Here is a 27,673-nt window from a genome sequence, read left to right as displayed (position 1 = left end):
TCGTTTTGACAAGTGTTTTCTAAAGAGTGCGGCACAATGTAAATCCAGAGACAGAAATAGCAGTCTTGAGGAATCACAGTAGTGTACGCGCATAGTGCACGGTCACGTTGCCCCTGTGAAATTGGAAGGGTAACCCCGCAGTATGTGGAGGCGGAGCCCGGGTTTAGTGATGGGCAGGGAGGGGGGCTCGTGGGGGAGGCGGAGTCTCGGCAGTCCTGGCAGGGCCGCCATTTTTGCAAAGGGAAAAGAGACTGGTTTGAGGGGATCTAATTTCTAAAAGTCGCGGATGACTAGGGTGCAGTTTTAACGGTTTTGAATTTATTTCTAATCATATTTGGGAAACATCGTAGAACAAGAAAGCCAGGGATTTTTCACAGCAAAAAACTCTTTAGACGACAAGTTTATATACAAACATTTTAAAGCTTTGCTAGGGATCCGCAGTGTGTGGACAGAAGTATTGTTTTGGTTGTGGAAGCTGTGTGGAAAGCGACGGGGGTCTTACCCAGGTCCCCTTATTCGCTATTCAGATCATCCAGAGTGGACATAAAACGGTAAGTAAAGTCCTATAAGTAGTAGTTGTAGGGTGAGCACAAATCCGACCTGGAAGGCTATTGTTGGCTTTAGTTAGCTGGCTAGGCTCATCATGCTGGTGCTGGCTAACGTAGTTGTAGTATCAGCTGAGTTTAGCCTGCAAGCTAGCTGAGCAACACTGTTAGTTCAGGGTCTGTATGTGTTTTGTACTTTCCTTTTTACGTTTGCCTTGATAAACAATCTAAAACGGCTTACTAATTGACGAAGGTTTTTAATGAAAGTAGCAAGTTGGCAAGCGTTACGCCAGGAGACCTCTTGCTAACTAGCGCATGCTACTAGCTCAAATTAGCTTGACACAGACCGAGCAGTGCATTGACTCCTATTGGAAAGTGTGGCGATACACAAACGTCATACAAATGTATCGGGTAAATATTATGTACACGTCGTATTGCTGTATCTAGTAATTTGCCAGAAATACACCGAATACACATTAACGTATGGGTAACGTTAGACGAAGACGCTGCAATTAGATTAATGGCTGTACCATAGCCTAACGTGTAACGTCTTTGCTACAGCATACAGTCTCGGTCAACAACAGTTTACATTGCCAGCAGTGAACTTGCCCTTAAAAATACGACACAATATTATTATTCACACTTTGACTAGAACCAGGAGGCGACACGGTCGGTGTTTAGTTTGACCAAAGACACTGCGGATCATATTGCGCACGGTTTCTACCATTTTAGTGTAAATAATGTGACCTCTTAATAAAATGTTACCCGCTTTATTTCTAAACCCGTTAATTTAAGTCCAATGTCCTTGCAGCTGACAGCAAACGCTCAACTTCTTTTTTGACTCCGTTACTTGATTATAGTATCTGCAACCTTGTCACCCGGCATAAAAACAGTACATTTACAATTAGTTACCAACTTGAATTTGTCGTGGTTACTCCCACCCTGCTTAACCAGAGCACGGGACATTATTTCCGTTCAGCGTAATTTCATACAATGCCACTGTTCAAAGCCAGAGAACAATGAGCTTTTACATGCATGTAAACAAATATAATATATCTTAGTGGACTGAATGCAAAACCAGCTGTTAAAATAGCTTAAATGTCTAGCTACATTGCGCAGTAATCTCATAGGCAACAGAGTTTATATGGAATTGTACTTATGACGAGATGTAATCGATAATAGACCCAATGTCAAACAAGAAATGAACACTTGTTAGGTTGTAATTGGGCTAAAAAGTCCATTTTAAGATCACTTAATTTAGATTCTGTGTGTATTGGGTTCAAATTCTGCAAGCGTGGGGGAGGGGGTGTTACATTTGGGCATCTCACCCCAGTCATACAATTTGTAACTCCATCTCGAATGGCAACCCCTAGCCATGCCATGAACTATAGTGTCGCAATTGCTTCATGCGACCTGAAACTAACTAACGTATTCATGTACACTCGGGTCAATTTTGCCCAAAGCAGTTATCTGTCAACGCTGAAGTTGTCGCTCTTTCCTGTCTGTGACGAGCAGAAAAATAATCCACTTCTTTCGTGTCGACACTAGCCTACTTTGCTAACTTTAGCCCTCTACGCATTATGTCGTTAGCCCCTGTGCATTATCGCTAGCTTTGTACGATACACAACCGGTCGGTGTGGCCTGTTATTAGCGGCTCAAAACTTACAGGCATTCCAGGTTATTTTGTGTTGAACGCTGTTTCTTTCGCTCTGTATAATTGTTAAAGTAAAATAAATGCGGGTTGTGCTCCGATTGTTTCGCTACTCCGAATGCCATTACATGTAGCCTGCTACATTTCCAGAGGCCATAGAGGTAATTGCTAGCCGATTAGCTTACTGGCTTCTCTGTCGACGAATTCACAAAAAACCCTAATGGTAACAACACAGAAACTGTACCGACAGGGTGATACTTAAGGTAGAGTGTATGAAAGAGGCGATTGAATGCATTCTTGGGGATTTTCCTCCCATGGCGAGGCTCCCCTGGCCACACGATTGTCTCGCCGTCCTGAGAAAAGCGCTACGAAAATGGCGACAGCACCAGGGTGTTGTGGAAACATAATAGCAACGTTGTAGCCTCCACACCCCTATCGGCAGGACTGACTGCAGCGCCAACACACTAACTGAGAAGCAACTACACAACACATGCTTTTTATTTCAGTAGGGTTTAAACAACAATAACGACGACACCTCTTGATCCTACATCGATAATACTGCGCTCGTTGACTTGTCAAAGTGACAACTGCTGATGCCGTTGTGCCTTATTCCCATAACGAATAACATAGTATCCCTGTAACATGCGTCACGGCTTATGCTATTGCTTGTGTTAGTGTTGTAATGCTGGATGATGGTCATGACGTTTATTATCCTAAAAAACAAGACACAGGTGCTGTAACATATCTTTAAGAGAACATTAATGCTTCTGTACAGCATTAAGTTGCATACAAATAACCTTTTGTATGTATTGATTGTCATGAATGCCCTATGGTGTGATAGGAATTCACTAATTTTATTGAAACGGTTGGATGTTACCTAGATAGTAATGAGGGGTTAATATTGCAATTTACATTTTAATGTTTAATTACCCTTGTAGTTAAACATTGATGGTGGTAGTTATTGTCACGAATACAATGGAAATCAGTTGAATATATAATTTTCTTTAGCTCTAGACTCAACCTAAACAAACATGATCAATTTATAAGACATTATAAAAAGCAGTACTATTATAGCCTACCATTAAACGTTACCTACTTAATAGCCACAACAGTCGATCAAAAACATTGCCTTCCTCACATCAGATACTCATCTTGCATATCGCCTCGGCACAATCCAAAATAATAGGAAATATTAAAAATGTATTGAGTATTGTTTTTAATGCTTTGGTCGAGAAATCCATTTCAATTATTTTGCCATCTACTATCACTTTATTAAAATCATTATTATATTCATTTTGATGGAACAAAATCATAGCTAGTTTCCAGGGTAGCAAGCCTGTGGGTTTTCACAAAGCCCTGCCATGGCTCAGCTGTCCTTTCCTCCATGTCACCCTGTAGGACAAACTTTGGCAATTTTCAGCTGAAATGTCTGTTCATGGCTTATGCCAAGTAGTGTTTTTATCTTTTCTCTTCCTGGTTGCTTCTGTTTGCACATTGAATATCAAATATGTATATTGTAGTTAAAACCATCAACAACTTCTATATGATTTACATGACTGAAAAAGCGTGGTTTAACTGTCAGGTGAAGTTGCTATAATGTTGCCAATCGTGTAAGACTACTGTTGCATACAAAAGTGCTTATTTAACTAAAGCCTGTCAGTAGCAGGATTAATGCAAGACAGATGCCTCTAAACCACTGCAATCAATCCGCTGTAAAATATGCAGACAAAAGATTTAGTTTTAAGTCACTTTCTATTTTTCGTATCATAAACATTACTAAGCACATGGATGATCTCTGTAGCTTCTATCCATTGAAGGTCTTTGTAAAGTTGAAATTAAGTTCAGCTGCTGTGGATATGGTTTACACAATAGTAAGTGCCAACAGGTCTTCTCTTATGTGCAGGATTTATTACTGCTAAATGACTGAAGGGCCCTTAATCAGTGTCTGCTACATAATACACAAATCCCCAGCCATCCTGTTCTTCCCTGTAAAGGAGCAGAGGTCTCTGCTCTGATACTCACTTCTTTTTCCCTTTTGTCGACATGCAGGGTTTCTATAAAGTCTTGAACGTTTCCAAAATTCTACTATTGGCATATTTATTTGGTGTCTCCTTGTTAACATCCAATAATATGGTCGAAACATACAGTCAAAGTTAATACTAACTGGTCAAATTTAACAAAACAACAATAGTTGGGTATAAAGGGATTCTGTATAATCTGTGTAAATAAGTTTTAGCAATCACATTTATAGGTACAATTCAACAGAGGCATTTAATGTCTGAGAACCTCTGGTTTTATGTACCTCGTAAGGTTTGTAACTTTAATCTGCATGAACCCTGTACATGATATTAAAGTGGTAAGCGTTAAATACCTGACTGTCTATATGTGTGCCTGGTTGCCTTGAGCAGTGTTTGCTCGCCTTGTTGACAGAGACAGTGACAGGAGTTGAGCTGCCACTTCCCCTCTGCCATAGGGACAGGGCACTCTGACGGGCAGCAGGGACTCATAGCAGTCCCTGATGACACACCTTTCCTCTCAGCCTTACCCCTACACAGATACGCACATTAATCGAAAGAGCTAGCACAGAACTATTTAATTTTTTCAGTCTGCTCATCTAAGGGAGACAATAAACAAGTCAAGCATGTGCACAGGATGTCTATTAGTGTATTGACATATTGATAGGGCAGAGGAAAGCCACAGACTCCACAGCTCACTCTCTTTGTACTTGGAGTTGCTCCCCTTGTTATTGCTCTCTTCCCAGTCTCTAGACAATAAACCCTCATCCCTGAAACAGTAACACCTCTGTGCAGGTAAATTGTGTGTGCGTCTCTGCAGATACACACCTCGCCATATGGGGTTAAGCTGCTGGGCTGTGGCCTGGTCTCTAGTGAGCTCACTTGTGTGGTACCAAGACCCTGAGCGACCCAGTAACAAACGACCTGGCTCTAGGGCCAAAACCAGTCATGTGGTATCCCAGCTGGGAAGGGAAGCAGGGCTCAGGTGACCTGTTTTTGTGCTGCTAGCTGGGCTGTCACAGATCCTTCTTTAAACTAGCAAGCTGCCTCCTTGACAGGTGCCTTCAGCTCCCCTACACCTCCCTAACATCCTTCCTGTTCCTGTTCCTGTGTTACAATAGCATTCATAGCTTGTAGCACAAGGCAGAATAAAGAGATGTGTCATCAATGTTGGTGATGTAACGGCATTGCAGTCCAGGCGTGAAATTGATCCTTGAACATTGTTGTATTGGGACCTGAGTGGTCTTACTGTTCTTTTGCTATGGAGATCCTGAGTTGCCTCAACCCATCTTGTCCTTACACACATGCACATGTACAGCTTACATTTAGCTGCGCATTACATTCTCCCAATGCTGTAATTAGATTACAGCTGCATATGTGTGTGTGCCCTGATGAGAGATCAAGAGACTTATCATATCGGCCTTCACAAGTTCAGTCGCATTGTAATATCGTATACCTATGTAATTTGCAGATGTTAAAGGAATTCACTCTAGACCACACAGAGCCTGGCTGTGATACTCTGTAAGCAAGAGGGAGATGTAGAGATCATGCCCCGGGGGTTCTCCCGAACAGACATTACTCCGACTCCAGGAGGGCTGCCCCATCATTGCTGCCAGATCCTGTTCCTACTGACAGCTCAACCAGTCCTGGTTGTTTGAACTGAGCACAGAGGATTTGGTTATGCATTTTTCCTGTCCTTGGGATGTTGTATTAGGACTACATCTCACCACATCACAAACATATAAATACATGCAGATAAAACATGTGGCAGCATGTTGTGATTCTCTTTTAAGTTGCAGGCTCAGTGAAATGATCATGTAAAGAAGGAGTTAAAACCTCCTAAATGTTGTCACTTTGTTGTTTAATTAGCCTGCTGCACGGCTGGCTCTTCTCCTTCTTAACTAGTTGCTAGTTAAAGGAAACTGCAAGACTGCTGTCTTCTCATCATCTGACTCCTAAATATGCGAGTATTGGCTTTCACTCTCAACTGCACAGTTCCTTTTGTGGCCACACAAATATCTTGGGTGGACGCTCACATCCATATCCCCTGCTGTATTGATGTATGACTTCACCTTCAGTGCTTCCAGTGCAGAGGGAGTACAGGCAGCCATGGGCACACTGATTCATGAAGGACAGGGCAGATGCAATGGGTCCCACTGTGGGTATGGTGAAAAAGAGGGCCAGGGCCACATTCCATCTGGGTCATGTATCCTGTGTACAGAACTGTATTTGTATGAGTTTGTATGTTTGAGCTGAGTCATTGCAGCCGGCTACTAGGACGGTGTGAAGTCACATCAGCTCGGAGAAAGGGGGGCTGTGGGATTCAGTTGGAATCCCTCATTTTTCAGTTGCTCCTCCTCCTTATCGGAAAACATAATCTGTGACTTGGCTGTTGAAACCAACAATGAAATCACTTACACATACAGAGTAGTGGTAATAAACCGAGGAGAGAGGAAAGCTGTTGTCTGTAGCGGCACAGTTTTTCAGTGTGGTTATGTGGATTTTCCCTCTGCCTTTTAGTGCAGTTCTGTCTTAAAAGGATAGTTATTCCCCACACAATGACGTGACTGTGTCCCCGTGCTGAGGGAGGGAAGGAGGAGAAGGGAGAGACTGGGCTACGCTGTGTGCTCCACTCTGCCACCCAGAGTCCATCCAGGGTCTAGGCTGTGTAGCGTCACTGTCAGACAGACCCCATGTACACCTCCCCCACCCCGCTGCCCTCTGAAATGGAGGGGCTGTAGATGATTTCCAGAGCTCCATACAGCGGGAGGAAATGTGCTCAGAGTAAATGAAAGGAGAACAGTTTTATAGAAAAGAGACGTGCTGCCAACTTAACTTTGTCCACTTTTGCAACATGTCTTTCCATGTCCCTCTCCCACTCACCCTCCCCTATGCAGGTTCCCCGTTTTCCCCACCCCTTGCTTCTTATGTGTTCTCATAGCAGCTTTGGATTTTGCCAAAGGTGGCTTTAAATGGACTCTCCTGGGCTCCTTGTAATTAGGAACTGCATCTGCGACACTCCCCTTTCCCTTCGCTCTGCAATACAGTCTCAGGTTTATTTAGGAAATGCACAGAGGAGGGAGAGAAATCCGGCTGGGCGGGGTGACTGGGCACAGGAAGGGGGGTGGTATTTTTTTTTTCTTCTTTTCTTTGGCTGCGCTTCTGCAGGGTGATAGACGTCTCTGCTAGAGGAAGTAGGAGGAGCAGGCAGAGACAGTCACAGCGCTGCTCAGATTTAGTCAGGAATGCTGCTGTCCTGTACTTGTTTTTCTTTTTCCACCCGTCTTTTGTCAGTCTTGACTGTGTCTAGCTGCATTGCAGTGCATGTATGTTTGCGGACAGCTCGTGTGTGTGTGTGTGGGGGGGGTAGGGTGGGGCGGGGGGGGTGGGTTAACATGAGTTTGGGTGCATTCCTTAGTTGTGACAGAAGGATTCCATGGATGAAGTGGAGACTAACAGGCTGTATCAGAGGAAAGCTATTTACCAGATCTAAAAAGCACGGGGCTTCTAAGATAATACAAAGGAAGGGGAGTCCATCATTTCAGTGTTTGTCAGACAGGCCTTTCCTTGTTGAAAGAAAATGTTCTGATTACATCAGCTCCCATCATGAAATGATACCTCTGCCTGTTGTTATAAAGCCCAGTCACTGCACAGAATCAGACAAGAATGTGTAGGGTGATCCCATCAGTCTCTCTGGCAAACACACAGAAACACAAGGGGTCTTTTTCCCGCTATTAATTAGGCCTGGAGCTGACAGCTGTCATGTCTGTGAGCCTCTCCTGCTGGCTTATATAGTGCATTTGGTTGAATTAGTGTCTGAAATGATTCACACAGCTCACTTTTTTTACCATTTAGGGAATCTTTTGTTGTGTGTTTCTCACATGCGAACTGTGACTTTCTCTGACAGCTAACATGATCATGAAATCAAAGTTTCCTGGAGAGAGACATGTGTGTCTGCAGAGGAATTGGCTAGGCAAGAATAGGCAGATGCTTTGCGTGTGGAGACAGGTTCTTGGTGTGATGGTGTGTTATTGCTTGCCAAGTGTGTGGAGTATGTCCCTACCGAATACATGACACACATCCCAGCTTTAAAACCCCTCTTCCATCTACTTCCCGAGCCATGATCTGAGCCTTTGTTTGGCCCTAGTGTGCACCAACAGGCGGAGGTGTGACCTCCATACTATTTTGTCTCGGCATCTGTCCCTCCCATTAATCCCGCTTATCAACAGAGCTCTCTGTATCAGGGGCAGGCACACTGACACATATGCTCCTGTATGGTTTCCCATCAGACACAAATACATGGCTTAATATTCCCATCAATAGCTAGTGTATAAGTTATTAGTCCAACCAAGCTCTTACTTGGGGAAAAAAGGAACACTACATTCATCGCTGACCCCTAATGTGTTCTATTATTGATGACTTTCTCTCACAACATTGTTTTCAATGTTAATAGCTTGAGCTGAAAAAGCAAGCTGCAATGCAATGCTTTAAAGATTTCTTTGTATATTTTATTTGGAATAATATGTGTTAGGGCTAAGAATGAAGCAGATCTCTAAAGTTGAAGGGGGGAAAAATGGCCTCTGTGTGTTGCTGCGTTTTTCCTCCCTCCTTTCATGGCGGCTGGCCGCTCTGTGTTCTCTTGCTCCCCTTTGTGGGAGCTTTCTTACAGTGCAGCCTTCTGCGTTCCTGGCCGATAGTGTTTAGAGGTCGCTTTACAGCGGCAGCTCAGGCTTCACCTTACGATACTGTATACTCTCGCTTCTCAAGTCAATAACTTTTGTAAGAGGGGAAATTCCTGCAGTTCAATTCCCTGTCAAATACCGTTATTGGTCTGAAAGTATGACTAATGCATTGACATGCTGGAAATACCCGGTTTTTCAGTATGATTTGTAATTTCATGTTGGCTAGATAATGCAGCTTACAATGGCTTTTTTTCACAATGGAAGAAATTACACATTGACAAACTGCTCATCAATTATTGCCAGCAATAATGCTTTCTATGCAAAACAAACTGATTCTTTTTTTTCTCCTCCTCAAATTCTCAGGCCTTGTGGATGCACTTAGATGTCTGCAATGACTGCTGTGGCTGGCATGCCTCAGTGTTTTGGACTCCCATTCTCTGGACTCAGTAGGACAAGAACTGATCAGCAGAGAACGTCATGAGCATAGTCATCCCAGTAGGGGTGGACACAGCAGACACCTCATACCTGGACATGGCTGCAGGCTCAGAGTGAGTAACGCACCAAGCCTTCACGTTTCACACCTTCTTTCCCCCTCACTTCCTCATCCTCTGCCCTTATTCATTCTTGCATACCATCTTTGGTGTTTGCCAGAAGATCATTTTCAATTTCATTACCACTGCTCTCATGTCTTACCCCTCTATGGTCTGGCTGCACACATGTATCTGACACTCTTAGCAGATGTAATATGATGACATGTGTCTCCCTCTCTCCTGTATATACCCAACATGCGCTCTCTAATGACTAAAGCAGCTATGGTTTCATTCAAATTCTGTTTATCCACATACATTTCCTGTCCTACATTTACAAAGTTATGGGAAAGGAATGGGCAGTTCAGTGCTTAGTTTCTGCTCTAATGGATAGTTCAGCCATGCCATTGATTATACTTGCGCTCAACACTAGCTTATCACTGACAGTAAGTCAAAATGTAGATCTATCCCCACCGACAGTGTATAACACAGGATGAGGTGGACACAAGTAATCAGAAAACAGACCATGGGTGCTGGAGCTGCAGTAAGAAAATGAGCAACTATTTCAAATCCATTATGTGTTCAGGTAATGTTGCTTGCAAAATGGCAGAAAATGCTATTTTTAGCCCCTAAAATATGCACATTTCCTTCTTTTTAGTTTTATTAATATCTAAAAATGAATCTATTTGAATATACACTGACTTGAACTTAGAGGGACATGGAGGAACACGATCTTGAACAATAAAATGTTATCATTTAGAGCTGGATATTCTGCAGATCTCCTTTGTGCCATGGCCTGCATACCAAGCAGACAACCTCATTTTGATCCTTACTAATGCTTTAGCTTGATGTTTGCACATGTATGCAGTATTGAGTCAGTGAACCACAAATGGTGCTTGGAGCCATGGCAACAAGCCTCCTAATGCCCCTCCTCTCTGTTTCCTATAGTCTTGTCAAGGACATTGCCGTGACTTTTTTTTTGGTCAGATAATTGAAGCGAGAGGTTCTCGTATGACTAAAGAATAACACACGTCATCAACTTGTCGAGGGGTTCCTGTCTCTTTAACAGAGAGAGAGCCCTCCCCTCGGCCTTTATCAGAGCTGTTGCGGAGACCGCTTGTGTTGCCATGGTATCTGCTCCTCGCCCCCCCCTCCCTCCGCAGTGCGCAGGGCCCGTTGCCATGGTCCCTGGCCTGAGTGACAGCTGGCCCTCACATAGACATGGGGTCTTAAATGGTCCCTCCGCGTCCCCCTGCCCCCCTCCTCTGCTCCACGGAGCTCTGCTGCCACCGGGGGTAAGAGTAAGCCCTGACTCTCGCTCACTCTTTGTCTGCCCAAGCTCTGCGTCCGATCGCCTGCTGCAGTTTTTTTCAGAAGCAAATAACAAGCTTGAAGGGGGGTTTCCACCTGCTGCTGAGCAGGACCCATGCAGGCCAGAGGGACGGAGCGAGCTGGACACACACACGTCTCAGGAGAATTGTTAGCGTGCCAGCCGAGTCTAGAGTAGCAGGGCCGGTTACTCACCAGCAAAACATCACGTCCCTTCCACAGTCCCCTGAAGTCTGCAGCAGCGTGGCCAGCTGTTGGCTAATGCAGTGTGTATGTGTCTGCGGTGACACACACAGCTCGCCGTGCGCGCACACGGAGGAGAACGTAGTGTTGCCATGGCAGCGAGTGGGAGCTCTTTAGGAGCGAAGGCGTTGCCTCTGGCTGTTTCAGCGCTGCTCTTTTTCTCTCCTGCTGTTGATCTCTCCTTTTCTCAACACTCGTACACTCTTCCTCCTCAGCCTCTCTGAGCGGGTGTTTGCGTTTTTTTAGTGATATTGGTTTGTTGTTAGATACTCTTTGACGTGTACCAGCAATTAATATTGCATACCTTGTAGGACTGCAATATGTAGTTATTTTTCATTTTCCTCATAATGTCAACTTTAACAATAAAGGCATTGAGAAACCTTTCAATGTTGCAGTCAAGAGAAACCTTTAGGAAACTTCACTTTAAAATGTAACAAGCATTTTATTTGTATTGGTCCCTTTTTGTGTTTAACTAAATTGGTACAATAAAAAAAGTAGGAATTCATTTCCTTTGTATTTCTAATTCAGCAAGCAATGAGTTGTATTTTACCCCTGATTAGGAAGTAGCAGCAAGGCGGAACTGAAACATATTAATATCTGTTTATTTTTGCAAGTGATATCGTTGCTATGTAACCCAGCTTCACTATGGCGTATCTTCCTCATTAAGTGCAGACCTGATATCTAGCTGCACACCTTAATTTTAACTCTTAATTTTAAGACCCAAAAATTCTCCCTCCTTTCTCTTACCCTTCACCTTTTCTTTTGCATCATGATGCAATGCCTCAGCTGTTCCTCTTCAAGTCTGATCATGACTACCTGTATGTCTGCCACACTCCTACTTACGTGTACTCCCTAGGCCTTCCTTTACACTTCCCATGAGTAGAGACATGAATGATACAAACCCTTCAGAGACACACACACACACACACACACACACACACACACACACACACACACACACACGCTCACTTCCTTCTTACTGAACAGGCTCACTTGTTTTGCGTTCTGCATGAGTTTCTGTCAGTGCCTCATTCACAGATTCACTGCTAGGTCCGATGGAAGGAGTGCATAAAATAACTTTATAAATAGTAGTTAATGATACATGCCTCAATTAAATCCATGTATTATAAAATGTAGACTTTGATCGGGTTAATCATTGATAGTGAAAAGTTAGTGAGCCTACTGTAGCCAGTATGATTTTTAAACGATCCCTCTATCTTTTCAGCCAGGCTCTTTCCTCACTCTTAAACAGTTTAGATTCTTCTGTTTGGCAGTTAATCTGTTGCGCACACATGCACAAAAGCTCGTATAAACTCACACACCTTTCCCCTGGATCCGCCTCCAGACCTCATGCATGCACTTACGTTTTCACTTTGACAGTGAATACTTGAGCGGCAACGCACACAGGAAGTGTTGCACATTGCTCCTACAGCATGCAGCAAGGGCGATAGGGCTGCGAAGGGCTAACGCAGGTATCGTATCACCACTTTACCATAGGACTTTAATTTAATATTTCACCTGTATCATTTATAATTGCTTCAGCTCCATACTTAGTATCTCCAAGCTTCTGTACTTGTGTATGGCTCAGAGTTGCTGTAGTCAGTTAGTCTTTTGTACCTAACTTACCCCGTATACCTAGGGCTGTCCAGTGTGCTGAGTACGCTTTTCTTCATGTTTTTTGCCGTGTTGATGGAAACTTAATATCCCTGATAGAGTTTGTTGCTGTAAGGTGCACTTTTACTATTTAGTGATAGAGGTAAACAGCTTAACAGCTGTTACGTTTACCTACACTCCTTGGTTTCCGACCGTAGAACTGTTTTCTGGTGAATACTGTGAAACGAGGAGAACAAAAGGATATTTCACATTCTAGAGCCATTAACAAATGTGAATGTCTGACAGCCACATGAAGAGCTAATGCACCTTGCCTTTAAACTCCTTGCATCGTACTTGTCCTGTAGTGTTTCCCGCTCTTCCCTTTTTATTCCCTCATGTCAGAGTTTGTAGTCTCATGCCATCCATTTTTGCCAGTTCCACTTCCCTCTTCCTCTAGAGCCAACTGAAGAATATTAAAATGGTGTCATAATAAGGGTGGGTTGGGTCTGAAACGGCCAAACAGGCTTACTCCTCAACTGCATTGTGATCCTGTGGAAAGTGGATCTACTGGTTTGGTGTGATGGTTGTGTGTTCTTTGTTTTGTGTGAGTCTGAGACAGCAAATTTGAAATGGCTGTTTTTTGTATATGGGTATTCAACGGATGGACCACAAATAACTTTAACATGTAGTATTGGTACAAGTTGTCAGGCATACAAGAAATATTCAGAAATTACCTGAATATCCCTGCATTCAAATTCCTAATTAAGTGAAACTGTTGGGACAGTGTACTTAACACAAACTCAAAATAACTCTTAGTACTAACCATGTTGAAAACAGTCCCTTTTTTTTATCAGAAATATTGTAATGCATGGCAAAAGAGAGCATGTGTCTTTTTTCTCTACACTCTTATCTTTGCTTTTAATAAGGAACATATTGTTTTACCTCTTAAGGTTATTTACTTGAAACCATTTTAGAAGAGGACATGTTCGTCAAATCTAGTATCCAGAATCTATAGCTGTTTATCTAACAATGTGACACGTAGAAAAATATACAATATCAACCCATTTAATGGAATACCGAAGAATTAAACAGTAGCATGGTATGGAAATACTTAAGTTATGTATACATTAAACTTGAACATAAGTCAATTATTTGAGTGAACGTACTTCTCCCCACTTGGTGTGCACTGGCCGGCTGCCCCAGGCCCCCTGACAGTGTTACTGTTTGAGGCATGCATCCATATTCTCCCCACTTTATTTCTGTGTCTCCAGCAGTAGCTACACTGCCTCCCTGCGCAGCATACTGACGCACACACACTTCCTCACACTGTTGGAGGGAAACAATTACTCTGTGTAACCTTGTTATCTGAGTTTTTCAGTGTACAGTAATGTGCCCTCTTTGTTTGTGTTACTGCTCAGCAGACCAGAATCGGTGGAGGCCAGCCCTGTGGTTGTGGAAAAGTCCAGCTACCCACACCAGATCTACAGCAGCAGCTCTCACCATTCCCACAGTTACATTGGCCTGCCTTACGCTGTGAGTACACACACTGCTCTTCACCATGTCACAAATGACCTATACACCTTGAGCCTATAATATCTCTCCAACGGTCGCTTCAAATGATTTCATTGTGAAGCCTTATTTCAAAAGATAACACAACAGTTTATTGCCCTGCTTTTTTTCCATATGAAACAGAATGTCAAACACACAAGAGGAATACTTAGTTAAAATACAAATGAATAAAGAAATCCTTTTTTTATTATTATGAACTTAAAAATGCAAAGTTGTAGTAATAACAATAATTGTACACTTCATTTTATCCCCTTAACGAATCCTCTTGCCTACAAATTAACTGTAGAAAAAACATATGTGATGTGACCGCTTTAAAGCAAATGTCATATTTTTGGTTTGAATTGTTATTTTAACCCATTTATTGACGATTCAACGTTAAGAATTTGTGATGTGTTTTTTTTAACTGTTTGTAAATATGAATGAAAAAAGATAAACTAGTCTGTCGTCCAACATGAAATAGTTTTCCTTTCCCATATTCCTGGGAATCAGCAGGTGATACTATTGGAACACCATATTCTAAACTGTCTCTCACCTATATCTCAAGACACTTCATCTTCCCTCCTTCCATCAGGACCATAACTATGGGGCGCGGCCCCCACCCACTCCACCGGCCTCCCCTCCCCCCTCCATGTTGATCCGACAAGGAGAGGGGGGGTTGTTTGTTCCAGGGGGCCAGGACGAAGCATCCAGGGGCACCACACTCAGCACCTCAGAGGATGGCAGCTACGGGGCTGACATCACCCGCTGCATCTGTGGCTTCACCCACGATGATGGCTACATGATCTGCTGTGACAAGTGCAGGTAAGATACGAGATCAAGATCTGAATATGATTCAGACATATGTCCCTCCTGTGGCCCTCACTTGTCCTCCCCATTGATTTAATCTTTGTTTTGCTTTACATTTTTAGTGCATGGCAGCATATAGACTGCATGGGCATCGACAGGCAGAACATTCCTGAGACCTACCTGTGTGAACGCTGTCAACCACGACACCTGGACAGAGAGAGGGCCATCCTGCTGCAGACCAGGAAACGGGAATGTTTGTCTGGTAAGCAAACTCGCACAGATGGATATAAAGGCCCGAGTCTTCACTTTATTTGTGTATTGACACAAAGTTTGGTTACATTTAGTTAAAAGTAGGCTGTTTTTTCAGAGCTGCGTCCGTCACTGCAACTGGCAATGTGGATACAAAGTTTTAAAGGTTTGGCAAACTGTCCAAAGAATCTGTGTTTTATTCAAGATTAGGAATATGCTTTAATTTGAATATAATACATAACATGCTTGACTTTCAACATTTCAGTTTTATTCAAAAGATCACACATAAAATCACAATTTGCTCACCACTCTGAGAATCATCTCTGTAAACTGTGTTTTTGTTGGTGAAACTGGCTGAATGGTATTCTCTAGATTCTGTACAAACCCCAAAGTTATGAGGCTTTAGATGTTTTACTTTAAGAGCTATTAGATACACCTTTTACTTCTGCTTTAATGCGCCTCCCTGGTGCTGTTAATGGCACGATTGTCAGTGAGTGAGCAGGTTATAGGTGATGTCAGGATGCATTGTCCTCCCCCTGCAGTTCAGCCTGAGACTGGGACACACTGACACCTGCTGGACAAGAAGCAAACTCCTGCAGCAGCTCTAGCTTTGTACTCAGCTCTCTCTCCTAATAACTCGTATTTGCTCATTCAGATGGGGACACCAGTGCTACAGAGAGTGGAGATGAAGTGCCCCTAGAGCTCTACTCCACCTTCCAACACACACCTACCACCATCACCCTCACCACTGGGCGCCTTGGCAATAGGCAGACTGATAAGAAACGCAAAAAGAGTGGCGACAAAGAGCCTCCAGCTTCCTCTGCCCGAGCTAAAAAGGTCAGATTCGACTATGAATTGGTAATGAACCCATTTAAAGCACATTATGAATTATATTCTTGAATCTCAGTTTACATTAAATTCCTTTACCTCTGACAGGCCTTCAGAGAAGGATCCAGAAAGTCCTCCAGAGTAAAGGTAACCTCACAGATTAAACCCCTCACTGTAGGGATTGCTGTTGTCTTCTGTCAAAACTGGTGATGTGTGTACCAACAACAACTGTTTTTGTTTCTTGTCAGGGGGCAGCTCCAGAGCAGGAGCCGACAGAGCACCCGTCTCTGTGGGAGAACAAGATCAAGACGTGGATGGAGCGCTACGAGGAGGCCAGCAGCAATCAGTACAGTGAGGACGTCCAGGACCTTCTGCGTGTTAAAGAGCAAGGCGACGGCAAGAGCCTGGCATACAACACGCACCCCGCCTCTTTCAAACCGCCTGTGGAGGTATACACTGTTTACAGTTTATATGTCCAAAACCCAGACCCCCCCCCTAAAATAATTTGGAGACTCATGTTTGACCGTCCCTCTGTTACAGAGTCAAATTCAGAAAAACAAGAAAATCCTCAAGGCGGTGCGAGACTTGGCCCCAGACTCCCTCATCATCGAGTACAGGGGAAAGTTCATGCTTCGGCAGCAGTTTGAGGCCAACGGATACTTCTTCAAGAGGTCAGGAGGCTTGTCACTTACCACAAGGGTTTCTGCTTGAAGAGTGTTAATAGAATACTGCTATAATATTTGATGCGTGTCCAACACATGAACCAGTATTAAGGGCGATGGGGACTTGTGCTTTGATGTAACGTCCATGTATTTTTCTCTTTTTAGGCCATACCCCTTTGTTTTGTTTTATTCTAAATTTGATGGACTGGAGATGTGTGTGGACGCTCGCAGCTTCGGCAATGAGGCGCGCTTCATCCGTCGCTCTTGCTCCCCCAATTCTGAAGTAAGTAAACTAATTATTCTAAAGAACTGAGCCCTTATGCATAGTGACATCACTCTTATTTATAATGTCTTTTCAACGTCCCCCAGGTGCGGCACGTCATTGAGGATGGGATGCTGCATTTATACATCTACTCGTTGAAGCCTATCATCAAAGGCACAGAGATCACCATTGGTTTTGATTACGACTATTGCAACTGGTGAGCTATAAGAATAAACCTTGGGAAGTAGCATGCAGAACCATGGTGAAATTAAACCATGTAACCTTTTTCTTTTCTCTCATAGTAAATACAAGGTAGACTGTGCCTGTGTGAAGGGGAACCAGGAGTGCCCGGTGCTCAAGCACAACCTAGAGCCCACAGAGAACCTTGGCTCTGGAGGCCGGCGCCGAGGGAGTCGCAAGGACAGAGAGACTGTCCGGGACGACTTGGGCCAGAACCAGAACATGGGTTTGGACGGCGAGGGGAAGAGCAAGAGCGTATGTGACGGCAAACAGAGGAAACTCTCTCCTCTCCGCCTCTCCATCTCCAACAACCAGGCAAGATTGCACTTTTTAAGAGCATCACACTGAACACACCCAACATCATCCTTTAACACTCGACTGCTTACATGTTAAATGTTAGGAAGGCATATTTATTGTTTATATACATTGGCCCTTGTGGTCCATGCATGTCATTTAGTTTGGTCCTTGTTGAATGTTATTTGCATGTTTTCCATTGTTAGTCCCTCTACATCCTCTTTAGTTCCCTCTTTTCTCATTGTCCCTTTATTCATTCACCTCTGCCCCCACCAACTAATTACTTTTACTACATAGTTCAGATTCATTGCACAAGACACCTTTATGCCACTTGTCTGGCAGAGATGTGTTGCAGTGTATGACCCTTTTGTGCAACACACTCAGAGAATGGCGTTTCTCTTGGATGTGTTAACAGCAACAGGAAACCTCGTCTGTCCCACTTCCAGAAAAGGAATTTCCCCTTGACCAAGCCAAATTGTTACAGATTGGTTTATTTCAGCAGGGGTGTCATAACTCAAGGTGTTTTTGTGTATTTGTCAGATAGCTTAACCAGATATGAGACTGTGGTTTAGACATCCAGAAGTTGTCACAGCTATAAGGAGATGTCCCAACTGAGAAACACTGTATTTTACATATACCTATAAATATTATGTTAGCTGCTACTAGGTGTGTTCTGGAAGAGGGTGCAGGTACAGCATGGAGTGAGCTCACAGTGGAACAGTTGCTAAGATGTGTTATAGATTAATTAACCATTAATTATTAACATGATAAGACCAAAGCCAAATGTTCAGCATGTGTTTATGCACAGACTGACCCCAAAAACAACCATTTACTTCAACCATATATTCCAGGTTAGCCCCTACCCCCCTTCCTCACCCCAACCCCCCTCTCCTTCCTTCACTCTAACCTGTCTCCCTCTAGTCTGTAGCCAGACTGACTGAACAGCCATGATAAAGCGCCATGCCCCCCTCTCCCCTCCTCTTACAGGATCCTGAGTTATATGAGGATCTAGAAGACAAAACCTCCGTTAGCAATGAAGTAGAGATGGAATCAGAGGAGCAGATTGCAGACAGGAGGAGGAAAATGGTAAGTGTGCCATGCTAGGGGGCTACAACTTTTTTGTTTTGTTGCCATGACACCTAGCAGAAAGAGTTGAATAAAAATAAGCCTGTCCCCTGCTGCTTTGGGTGTGGACGGTACTGTGTTTCTGCTGTGGGAGATGGGGCTCCTATAGGAGCAGCTGTCCTCTACCTCCCTTCCATTAAACTCCCCTCGTCTTCATCACTTATCTGCTGCTAGTGCTCACGCCTCGTTCAATGCCCTGTTGTTTTCCTCAGTCCTATTTGTTTTGTTTTTCCTCCCTTCTGCAGCTTTGCCCTGTCTTCTTCACAGCACTGAGGCTTTAAGCTGGTCTGCCATTCACTTTTTGCATTTGTTGTTTTTTTTTTCTCATGCACATTGGGAAATGAATGTGCCTCTAGTGTCACACGCTTTTTTTACCATGCCATCTCCTGTCAGTGGAAACAAACCAGTATGTTGTGTCGTCATGCAAACTGAAACTGGCCCCCAGGGTTCATTAGTAGTTGGAGCACTGCTCGACTCTCACCTTTTTTGCAGCTTGGAAGTTTTGGAATGGGCCAATTACTCGTTCAACCAGTGTTTCTCCCTGCCAAACAACCTTATGTCCCTGAGAGATAGGATCAAACACACATACACACAGGCGAGCACTACCCACACACACACACACACACACACACACACACACACTCTGTAAATTACCCCGCAGTCAGCTTCATTTCACACAGTGGACCCAAGGTGTAAAGTGCTGACTCATCTTTGGCCAACATACAGTTCTGCTAATCGGCCAAAGAGGGATAGATAGTCGAAGAGAGAGGGAGAGGGGGAGGGGAGGGGCTGCAGAGGGTAGAGCCTTGTTGCCAGGGCCATATTGACTTTGGGAGATCCAATAGGCTGGTAACTATGGAATGTGGCCTAGGAGAAAGCTCTGTCGCTGGATCAGAGAAGTGTGCAATCACAAACTGACGATCATAAAGCGCGGATTATGCATGTGGGTGTTATAAATCTATTCCGCAACAAGGTGCGGGGGAGATAAGGTGGTAGTGAGCTGGCATGATATTGAGTCTACCTTAACAGAAGCCTCCATTGTTTGAAAAGTTTTCATAGTTTGCCTGTGACGCAAGGCTGGCTTATGGCCAAAATGAAAATTGTGATCATTTAAGAAAAATATCAACATCATGATAATTTATTAACATTTAGCAATAAAAACAAACCGTTGCAGTGCCCACAAAGCCGTCACTCCTCTCTCACAGTGCTGTTTTCATCCCTCGTCTCAATGCTCTGGTGGAAAATAATAGTTTGCCACTTTTGTTATGGTGTTAGCTCATTAAAGATGGCATGTTTGTCGGATTTGCTTAGCATTTGAGCAAGTGTGAAAGGAAGCCATGTGTTGGAGAGAAGAGAAAGCTCAACTGCTACTGGTGTGGGAGGTGCAGAAATTAGTACTGAAAGTGTTTTCAAATACTCTAAATTATCGGAAAACCTATAATTTTGACAAAATTTTAAGAAGATTGACCAGTTAACCACATTTTCCTCTCCTTGGACTGGGAGGAAACCAGGTCACATGGAGGGACCCACACAGGGGGAACAGCAGAATGCACAGAAAGGCCCAAGGTTCGTAGGTTCCAACGCAATGTGAGTCTGCAGAGAGTCGACCGTGCTGACCACTGCTCCAACGCCTGTTGTTTTAGGTGATTGGTGCACGTGTGGTGGTGTTTCTTTGCAGCAAAACAACAAACAACCTTTGGCCAATTTTTGTTTTTGCCAGAGTCCCATATGCACGTGTTTGTTGTTCTTCTTTTCTAGACTGTATAAGAACCAGCATATTTTCTGATTGATTGGTGGGTCGTAACATCAGATGAATTGTGAGACTTTGGAGCTAAAATGTATCCGCAAGTGTGTTTGTCTCCAACGCTTCAAATAGGACGTGTCCCAGAGTGCGATTCAGGCAACGGTTCTGGACCATGACCCGTTTTTTTTTTTTCATATTTCCCTCATGATTGTCAAATTTCTTCAGACAGCCGCACAGTTTACAGTGTACTTACCATGCTTGTTCTGTATTATATCAAATAAAGAGGTTGTTTTAAGGATGTAAAAACCCGGAGGTTGCTGCTGCAGGCGTGAACAGCAATACAAGAAAACCATTAGCTATTTGAGAAAACCCTTTTTATAGATGCAAGAGGAATAAGTTAAGACACTTGGCAGTGTTGGGGTTTCATGCATGCATTCCTGAGAACCCCCATATAGCTACCTGTATTCTCTGTAGAATAAGTCCAGTACCTACAGTTCCTGTCACAGGCCTATTGTGTACCACCAGAAGATGAGGGAGCATAAGTCTAGCCCTGTCCAGTGTTTGCTAAGCCTTGTTTAGGGGGGACGTGTCTCTTCTAAACTGGGCTGTTTTTTATTGAACATTCAGGCCAACCCAGCGGAGCAGTCCCATCTCCCTGTCGGGGCGGCTGCCAGCTGGATAGGACTGAAACACAAGGAGGTAAACTTGAACCATTCATAGCCAACTCTTCTCCACCCATCTACCAGCCTCCCCACCCCCAAATCTCCCGAGGTGACTGACTTAACAAGCGTACTAACTGTCACGTTTTTACAGAAACTTGTCTTCAGCCTGAACTCTCAGGAATATGTCTTTTCAGTATGTTTTCTGGTCCAAATATCTTTTAGGGGTGTGCTGACTGGAGATGGAGCTCCTTGTTTGTTTGGGGTTTTTTTGGTGGAGGTAGAGGTGGGCTTATTTGTTGCACAAACATGCATATAGGAGCACATTAGACATGCAACATCCTGGTTTGTCATTGTTAAATGTTAAGCGCTATGTCCGTTAAGATTCAGAAAAGTTTCATAGTTGGACTACATTCATTTATTTTCCTGTTGCTCCTGCCTGGACTTCTTTCCTTTTTGTTTTTCGTGTTGTGAAAGCAAGGGGTGACCTTCTTTCACTCAGCACGCTGCACAGCTAGACCAACTTTTGCTGTGCAGCGTGTGTTCGCTACCTCTGGGTCTCTGTGGGAAAGTAGAACTTCATGGATTAATGTGTATGCTTCCTCTTACCCTCCTCTGAACCCCACGCCTATGTCTCTGCAGACACGAGAAGAGAGGAAGATGGAGGCCATCCTGCAAGCCTTTGCCCGAATGGAGAAGAGAGAGAAACGCAGAGAGCAGGCCCTGGAGAGAATCGGCACCGTCAAGCCGGAGCTCGGGGGTCGCAGTGACATCAAGGAGGAGCCTCCCGCCACACCGGAGATGGCAGATTCTCCAGCTTTCATGCAGGTGAGAACATGGAGACACAAAAACCCTCCTGTTAAGAGTTCTGTTGAATACTTTAGCAACAGACTGCAGAAATCTGGTCCCTTTTTTTATTCTTTCTTAAGCAATCTTTCAGTCTCCTACATCTATGTACGACTTTTACAATTTTTCTTTTAGAGAGTAAAAAACTATAACTTTGAGAGAAGGCAAATCAGCTTTTCAACTTCAGGTCATAGATTTATCTAACGTTTGCATTATTTGAATCAATATAAATACTCTTGTCTTTCTCATAGCCGCTTCTGGAGGTGAAAGAGGAGCCAGGGTTGAAGCCAGCCAAGGTCAAAAGCTCCAGGAACAGGAAAAGTTTCTCAAGGAACCGAACACACATCGGCCAGCAGCGCCGGCGAACTCGCACCATCAGCACCTGTTCGGACCTGGCTCCTGGCTCTCCAACCGAGTCTTTGGAGCCGCTGTCAAACGAACCCATGGAAGGAGAGATGCCGTCTGCACCGGAGCCAGAGACCCTTCCAGCCGAAGCTCCGGACAGCAGCCCTCCTCACAGCAGCTCACCGGCACCCGACAGAAACCGCAATGGGAGCAAGAACTTCAAAACTAAAAAGGTACAGCCATGGCTCCAATTCTGCACGAGCTATGACTCTTTTGTTTTGTCTTATATTTTACCGTGTTTATTAAATTGAATTACTATGAACCAAAGAAAACAGAACAATCGTTTATTTGTTTTGGATAATATGGACATCATGTCAAACGCATTACATTTATGGGAAACAAAACAGCTGATCAAATTATTTAAAACATTTTCTTTCTCCAGCACTTTGTGAGTGAGTGGGTGGGAGAGAAGCAGCAGCAGCAGCAGCAGCAGCAGCAGGAGTGTGGTGCACGGACCCCAGAGCCGGCCCCTGAGAGACCGCTGAGAATAAGCAGCGACCCTGAAGTACTCGCAACGCAGCTCAACGCCCTGCCCGGCATGGCGTGCTCTCCGCAGGTCTACAGCACGCCCAAACACTATGTCCGCTTCTCGTCCCCGTTCCTGGCGAACCGCAGCCCCACCACTCCCGGAGTCCCCACCGGGAGACGGCGTTCCAGGGAACTGCCCGAAACACCGCCAACCACGGGCTCCTGCAAGAAGGTACAGAACACGGATTGAGAAATATTTGGCTCTGAAAAATGTAATCTGGCCACTTTTAGGAAGTCTTATGGACCTGTCCTTTGATCATCAGCTTTGTCACGATGAATCTGTAACATGAGGAATACATGTGAGGAAATGTCCCTCTCAGTCTGCAGCTAGATCTACCTCTCACTTAGTTTCTCTGCTTTTATGCTTTTTGATACAACTTCAGACATACCACATAAAATAAAAAAGGTCTGTCGTAAGGCATTCATAACTTTTTGAGCAGTGAATTTCCCCCAAACTCCAGCCTCTCTAAATCATCTCTTTAACCACCTCTCATACAGAGGCTTATTAATGTGCTGCTGTAATATTTTCTCACCTGAACTGCACTCTTCTTACAGCGATGGCTGAAGCAGGCTCTAGAGGAGGAGGGCTCCCCCAGCCCGGCCAGACGGCCCAGTCTCCTCATGCCCTGTGAGGGTCCTCTCAGCCCCCCCATTAACGGAGACTCTGACAGTCCCCTACCTTACAATGGCACCTGCTTGCTGCCGGGTATGAAGCCAGCTCTAAGTCTAGCTTTTTGATGCCATTGAAAATGTAACTTGATTGAATGTTGAATTAACCTCTGCATTTCTCCCTACAGAGCTGCCGACTCCTTTGAAAAAGCGGCGGTTGAGTCCATTAGACGCCTGCATGTCCGAGAGCTCGACGCCCTACGGCTCCCCTTGTGCCACGCCCACCAGGGCAGACCAACCGGAGACACCCGCCACCCCCATCTTACTGGCTACCCCACCGCGTCCCCGAACAGAGGAGCCGAGTACAGAGCCCCTGCCCAGCACCCCAACACAGACACTTAATGTTCTTCAGGAGGTAAGGCTCTCTGAGGAAACCTCTCTGAGGTCTCGTGTGTTTGATGATCGAAATATGAAGACTGAAGTTTTCTCTCGTCACACAGAGTGATTCTTCAGTGGAAAGCTCCCCCGAGGTCAGCCGGAAACCCAGTGTGCAAGAGGTGAGTGACGCAACAAAGGGTTTATTTTTTTCACCATCCTTAAGGTTCAATGTTTGTGGATTGAATTTCATTAGTATTTCCAACGTTTGATGTCTTTCGATTCCTTCATTGTGTCCGTCCTGACATTTTTCCTCCCCCCTCCCCTAGGCCGATCGTCCTCCTTCGTTGGTCTCCTCTCCCTCCGCCAGGACTCCTAGTACAGACGGACTCCCGGCAGAAACCAAGGTGTCAGTACCTGAGAGCCCCCAGCCTCCTGCTGCTGAGCCTGTAGACTGTGGAGAGGACAGGGCCGATGGTGTGGTTGCCGAGGGCAGCAGTGAGGCTTCCTCATCTGCAGAAACATGTGCTTCCTCTTTTCCTGGCTGGATAAAAAGCCCAGAGAGAGTCACGACTGGACCAGCTGGCCTGAACTTCTCTCCAGTCAACTCGAACTTAAGGGACCTCACCCCCTCTCACACCCTGGAGCCTCTGGTAACTCTTTTCAGGCCCGAGGCTACAGCTGGGGCTGCAGCAGGGGCCGCCGTGGCAGCAACTGGCTCATTGGTTGTCGCTCAGACACCCTTCAGTGAAGGCCAGGGGCCGCTCTTTTATCCCTGCATGGAGGAGGGAAGCGTTCTAGGCTTCTCGCGCTCGCTGAATGGGGACGGCTCTGGTGAGGCAGGAGGGTCATCTCAGAACCCCCCACAGAAGAAAAAGGTGAGCTGCACTGAGTTACTTTTAACCAACTCCCTCAGCAGCCTTTTTAGCTCTTAAGGATAGCTGGGGCTGCAATCACTGCATTCTTTCTGGTTGGTTAGTTTCATTGAAAATCAGGAATAAACACACATGCAGTACATGAGGCCATATGAATATGAGGGGCTCTGTTTCTTCACATGGATTTAAGATATGCATGCACACTCTCAGTAACTCTCCAAATGCTGCCCTCTACTGGTTGATCGTAACCCATGCTCTTTGTCTTATGACGTTTTGCCTCTTGTTCTGCCCAGGTTTCCCTGCTGGAATACAGGAAGCGTCAGCGGGAAGCTCGTCGCAGCGGCTCCAAGACAGAGTGCGGCTCTCCTGTTTCCACCATGCTACCTTTGACCGTGGAAGCCTTCCCTGTTGCACAAGAGATTGCCAGTGAACCTCCTCCCCCACCACCTGCACCAACTCCTCCCTGCAACACCATCACCTCCACTGTAAAAGAACCCCAGACAAGTGAGGAGGCAGAGACACCGGGAGAGAAAGGAGAGCAGGAAGGAGAAGGACAGTGGTATGTAAAATACTTCTACTTCAAATGAAGTAACACAGGGTTCTTAATGTTGGTCAGCTTATGAATTCAGGGTAGTATCTTTATTATTTATTGTACTATTATTTATAGGCACTACAAGTAGTTAGATTTTGATCATCCCAATATTGATGTTGTTTTTTAAGGACGTCGTCCACTTCTGTAGAGCAGGCCAGAGAGCGCAGCTACCACCGAGCTCTGCTGCTCAGCAAAGACAAAGACACAGGTGAGGAAACTCAATATTCTGAAGTTTGACATTCTGCATCGTAATGCTTTTTGTTAAGAATAGGATGACAATGGACACCACTCTCAAATTTGTCTTTTTAAATCAGTGGTTCTCAACCTGGGGTTCGCTAGAAAAAATAATAGCAATTTAAACCCAGGAGTGATATGGATCACAGAGCCTCGTTACAGCTAAGCTCAGCATAAACACTGGAACCAGAAGGAATAGTTTGCCAAATGTCCCGACATGTGGAGTTATTAGGAGGTGTGTTTTTACTTCAACTTTTTAGTTGTTTGTATAACAATGCTTCCATTCTGTGCAGATGGTGAGACAGAAGGTGGAGACACACCTGCACTTAGAGAATGCCCATCTCCAAGCCTTCAGCAGACTCCCACACACACAGTAGGTCAACATTACCCACATGGATTTCTGACTCCTCTCAGATAGTTATTTACACCGTATGACCTCCTCTCTCTCTCTCTGTCCCCCCCCTCACAGCCCTGCTCCCCTGGACCTCTCGCCCAGACTACCAGCCGCACAGCGAAGGAGGAAGACGCCGACGGTCAGCCCCGGACGCCAAATCCGACCAGCCAGACCCCAAGCAAGCCTGCGGCCACGAAGCCAGCTCCTTTAACCCCGACCAAGCTGCATCCAACCCCGTTACCCTCCTCCCCTGTCCACTACCCCGGACCCTCCCTACTCCACTCTCCCAAGCCTCAGCCTCAGGGCTCTCCCTACCGCAGCCAGAGGGCGCTGTTCCCCGCTCAGCCTCAGAGCCAGCCCCCGCAACAGGCTCAGACTGGCCTTGCTCCTTTCCCCCAGTACAACTCGCAGACTGCTCCCCCACCACCTCCCCCTCCTCCACCAGCACCCTCCACCTCCACGGCATATTTCCCCACTCAGAGCCCCTCAGCTGCCGTACCTTTCCCCGGGTTTAAACCTGCCGTCACAGCCCCTTACCCCTCTGGCTCGCAGCCCCTGATGCAGACTATCCCTCACAGCGTGCACTATCAGAGCTCAGCCACTCCCCCGCCTCCTCCCCCTCCACCCCCGCACCCGATGCCCGGCCCTACCCTGCTGCACGTCAACATGCAGCCTCCTCCCATCCAGCAGCTCATGCTGACCGCTGCACCTCCCCCACCTCCACCTCCGCAGGGGCAGACTTCCCAGCAGCAGCAGCCCACCACTGGCAGCACCCTGCTATCCCTCACCCCTCCCCCACCCCCTCCTCCACCTCCCCCCGCACCCTCGACCAACCCCTCGATGCAGCCGCACCACTTTCAGAACTTAGGAGCTTTGTTGTTGCACCCGGGTGCCGCCGCCAACCCATCAGTGCCCCCATCTGCGTACCCCCCATCCCTTCAGCAGACAGGACTGCCTCCACCTCCCCCTCCTCCTCCCCAACAGACTCAACAAGGTCAGGCCCAGGTCCCTGCCTCCCAGATGCCTTCTGGGACTCGTGGAGCTCCTGCGTCCTCGACCCCCTTCCACAGCTCGGGGTATCTGAGCACGGGGTGGCACTGACTGCCCCAGAGAACTCTGCCTGAGAGGGGCATGTATTATAAGCTGTAGATATGTTTTCTATGTACCTGAACACGTGGCCAGTGGAAAAACAGCTGATTGTGAGATAAAAGGTTACTTTTTAAAAAAACAAAAAGGACGGAACATTGTAGAAAAAAGGATAAGAAATAATCTTCACAACAAACTGTATAAAAATGAAGATGGACGATCTTCCCCGGTGCTCATCGCCCTCTCTCTGGCCTCCGTTTGTTTTTATATATCCTTCCTGTGATGGAGAGGAAAACTCTGTTCTGTGTCTTGTTTGGACCCCTGTTGTAAGGCTCCGCACTTTGTTTATCAATGGACATTCCAGCCTATAACCCCCTCTTCCTTCTCCTCTCCCTCCTCCTCTTCCTCCTTTGTCAGTTATTCCTTTACTTCCTCTTCTCTCTCGTCTATTGTCGGCTCCCTTCACCATTTATTTGTTTTTATCTAGTGGCTCATTATAGCAAAGAGAAAGCTTTTTGTATAGAGAAAAAAAACACAATTATTTTTTTTATTCCTCTGTCTAACAACGAGTATCTGTTCACTGCTGCAGATTCAGAAAAGACCCGTTACTGGTAGCCTGCGTCACCAACCCGGAAGTGTGTGTGTGTGTGTGTGTGTGTGTGTGTGTGTGTGTGTGTGTGTGTGTGTGTGTGTGTGTGTGTGTGTGTGTGTGTGTGTGTGTGTGTG

General features: G+C 45.4%; 1 protein-coding gene across 4 annotated transcripts; it reads left to right on the top strand.

The window, feature by feature from the left end:
• The first annotated feature begins 228 nt into the window (after positions 1-228).
• Positions 229-27,673, top strand: kmt2e (lysine (K)-specific methyltransferase 2E). Of its 4 annotated transcripts, none has more exons than XM_063905400.1 (25): positions 229-551; positions 9,257-9,441; positions 14,007-14,118; positions 14,726-14,955; positions 15,063-15,202; positions 15,845-16,026; positions 16,126-16,164; positions 16,266-16,466; positions 16,558-16,688; positions 16,845-16,962; positions 17,049-17,158; positions 17,244-17,496; positions 18,463-18,561; positions 20,972-21,043; positions 21,646-21,831; positions 22,101-22,427; positions 22,637-22,954; positions 23,338-23,488; positions 23,580-23,806; positions 23,892-23,948; positions 24,096-24,644; positions 24,935-25,200; positions 25,362-25,441; positions 25,761-25,840; positions 25,937-27,673. In XM_063905400.1, exons 2-25 carry the CDS (start codon positions 9,371-9,373, stop codon positions 26,960-26,962), a joined length of 5,025 nt encoding a protein of 1,674 aa, XP_063761470.1. In that variant the 5' UTR covers positions 229-551; positions 9,257-9,370; the 3' UTR covers positions 26,963-27,673. The 4 variants fall into 4 exon arrangements, with proteins under 4 accessions (XP_063761470.1, XP_063761469.1, XP_063761468.1 ...); XM_063905399.1 differs by having other exon boundaries at positions 14,004-14,118; XM_063905398.1 differs by having other exon boundaries at positions 14,004-14,118; positions 15,845-16,047.

The sequence above is a fragment of the Eleginops maclovinus genome, chromosome 17 (genome assembly GCF_036324505.1).
Source record: "Eleginops maclovinus isolate JMC-PN-2008 ecotype Puerto Natales chromosome 17, JC_Emac_rtc_rv5, whole genome shotgun sequence".
Classification (NCBI taxonomy): Eukaryota; Metazoa; Chordata; class Actinopteri; order Perciformes; family Eleginopidae; genus Eleginops; species Eleginops maclovinus.
This window is presented reverse-complemented; position numbering and strand designations above follow the sequence as displayed.

Bases quoted from the DNA above. Each gene is read 5' to 3' on its own strand.
- kmt2e (XM_063905398.1), top strand. From the start codon at position 9,371: ATGAGCATAGTCATCCCAGTAGGGGTGGACACAGCAGACACCTCATAC. The intron at 14,119-14,725 runs GTGAGTACACAC...TCCTTCCATCAG, and splicing joins ACATTGGCCTGCCTTACGCT to GACCATAACTATGGGGCGCG. The intron at 14,956-15,062 runs GTAAGATACGAG...TTACATTTTTAG, and splicing joins ATCTGCTGTGACAAGTGCAG to TGCATGGCAGCATATAGACT.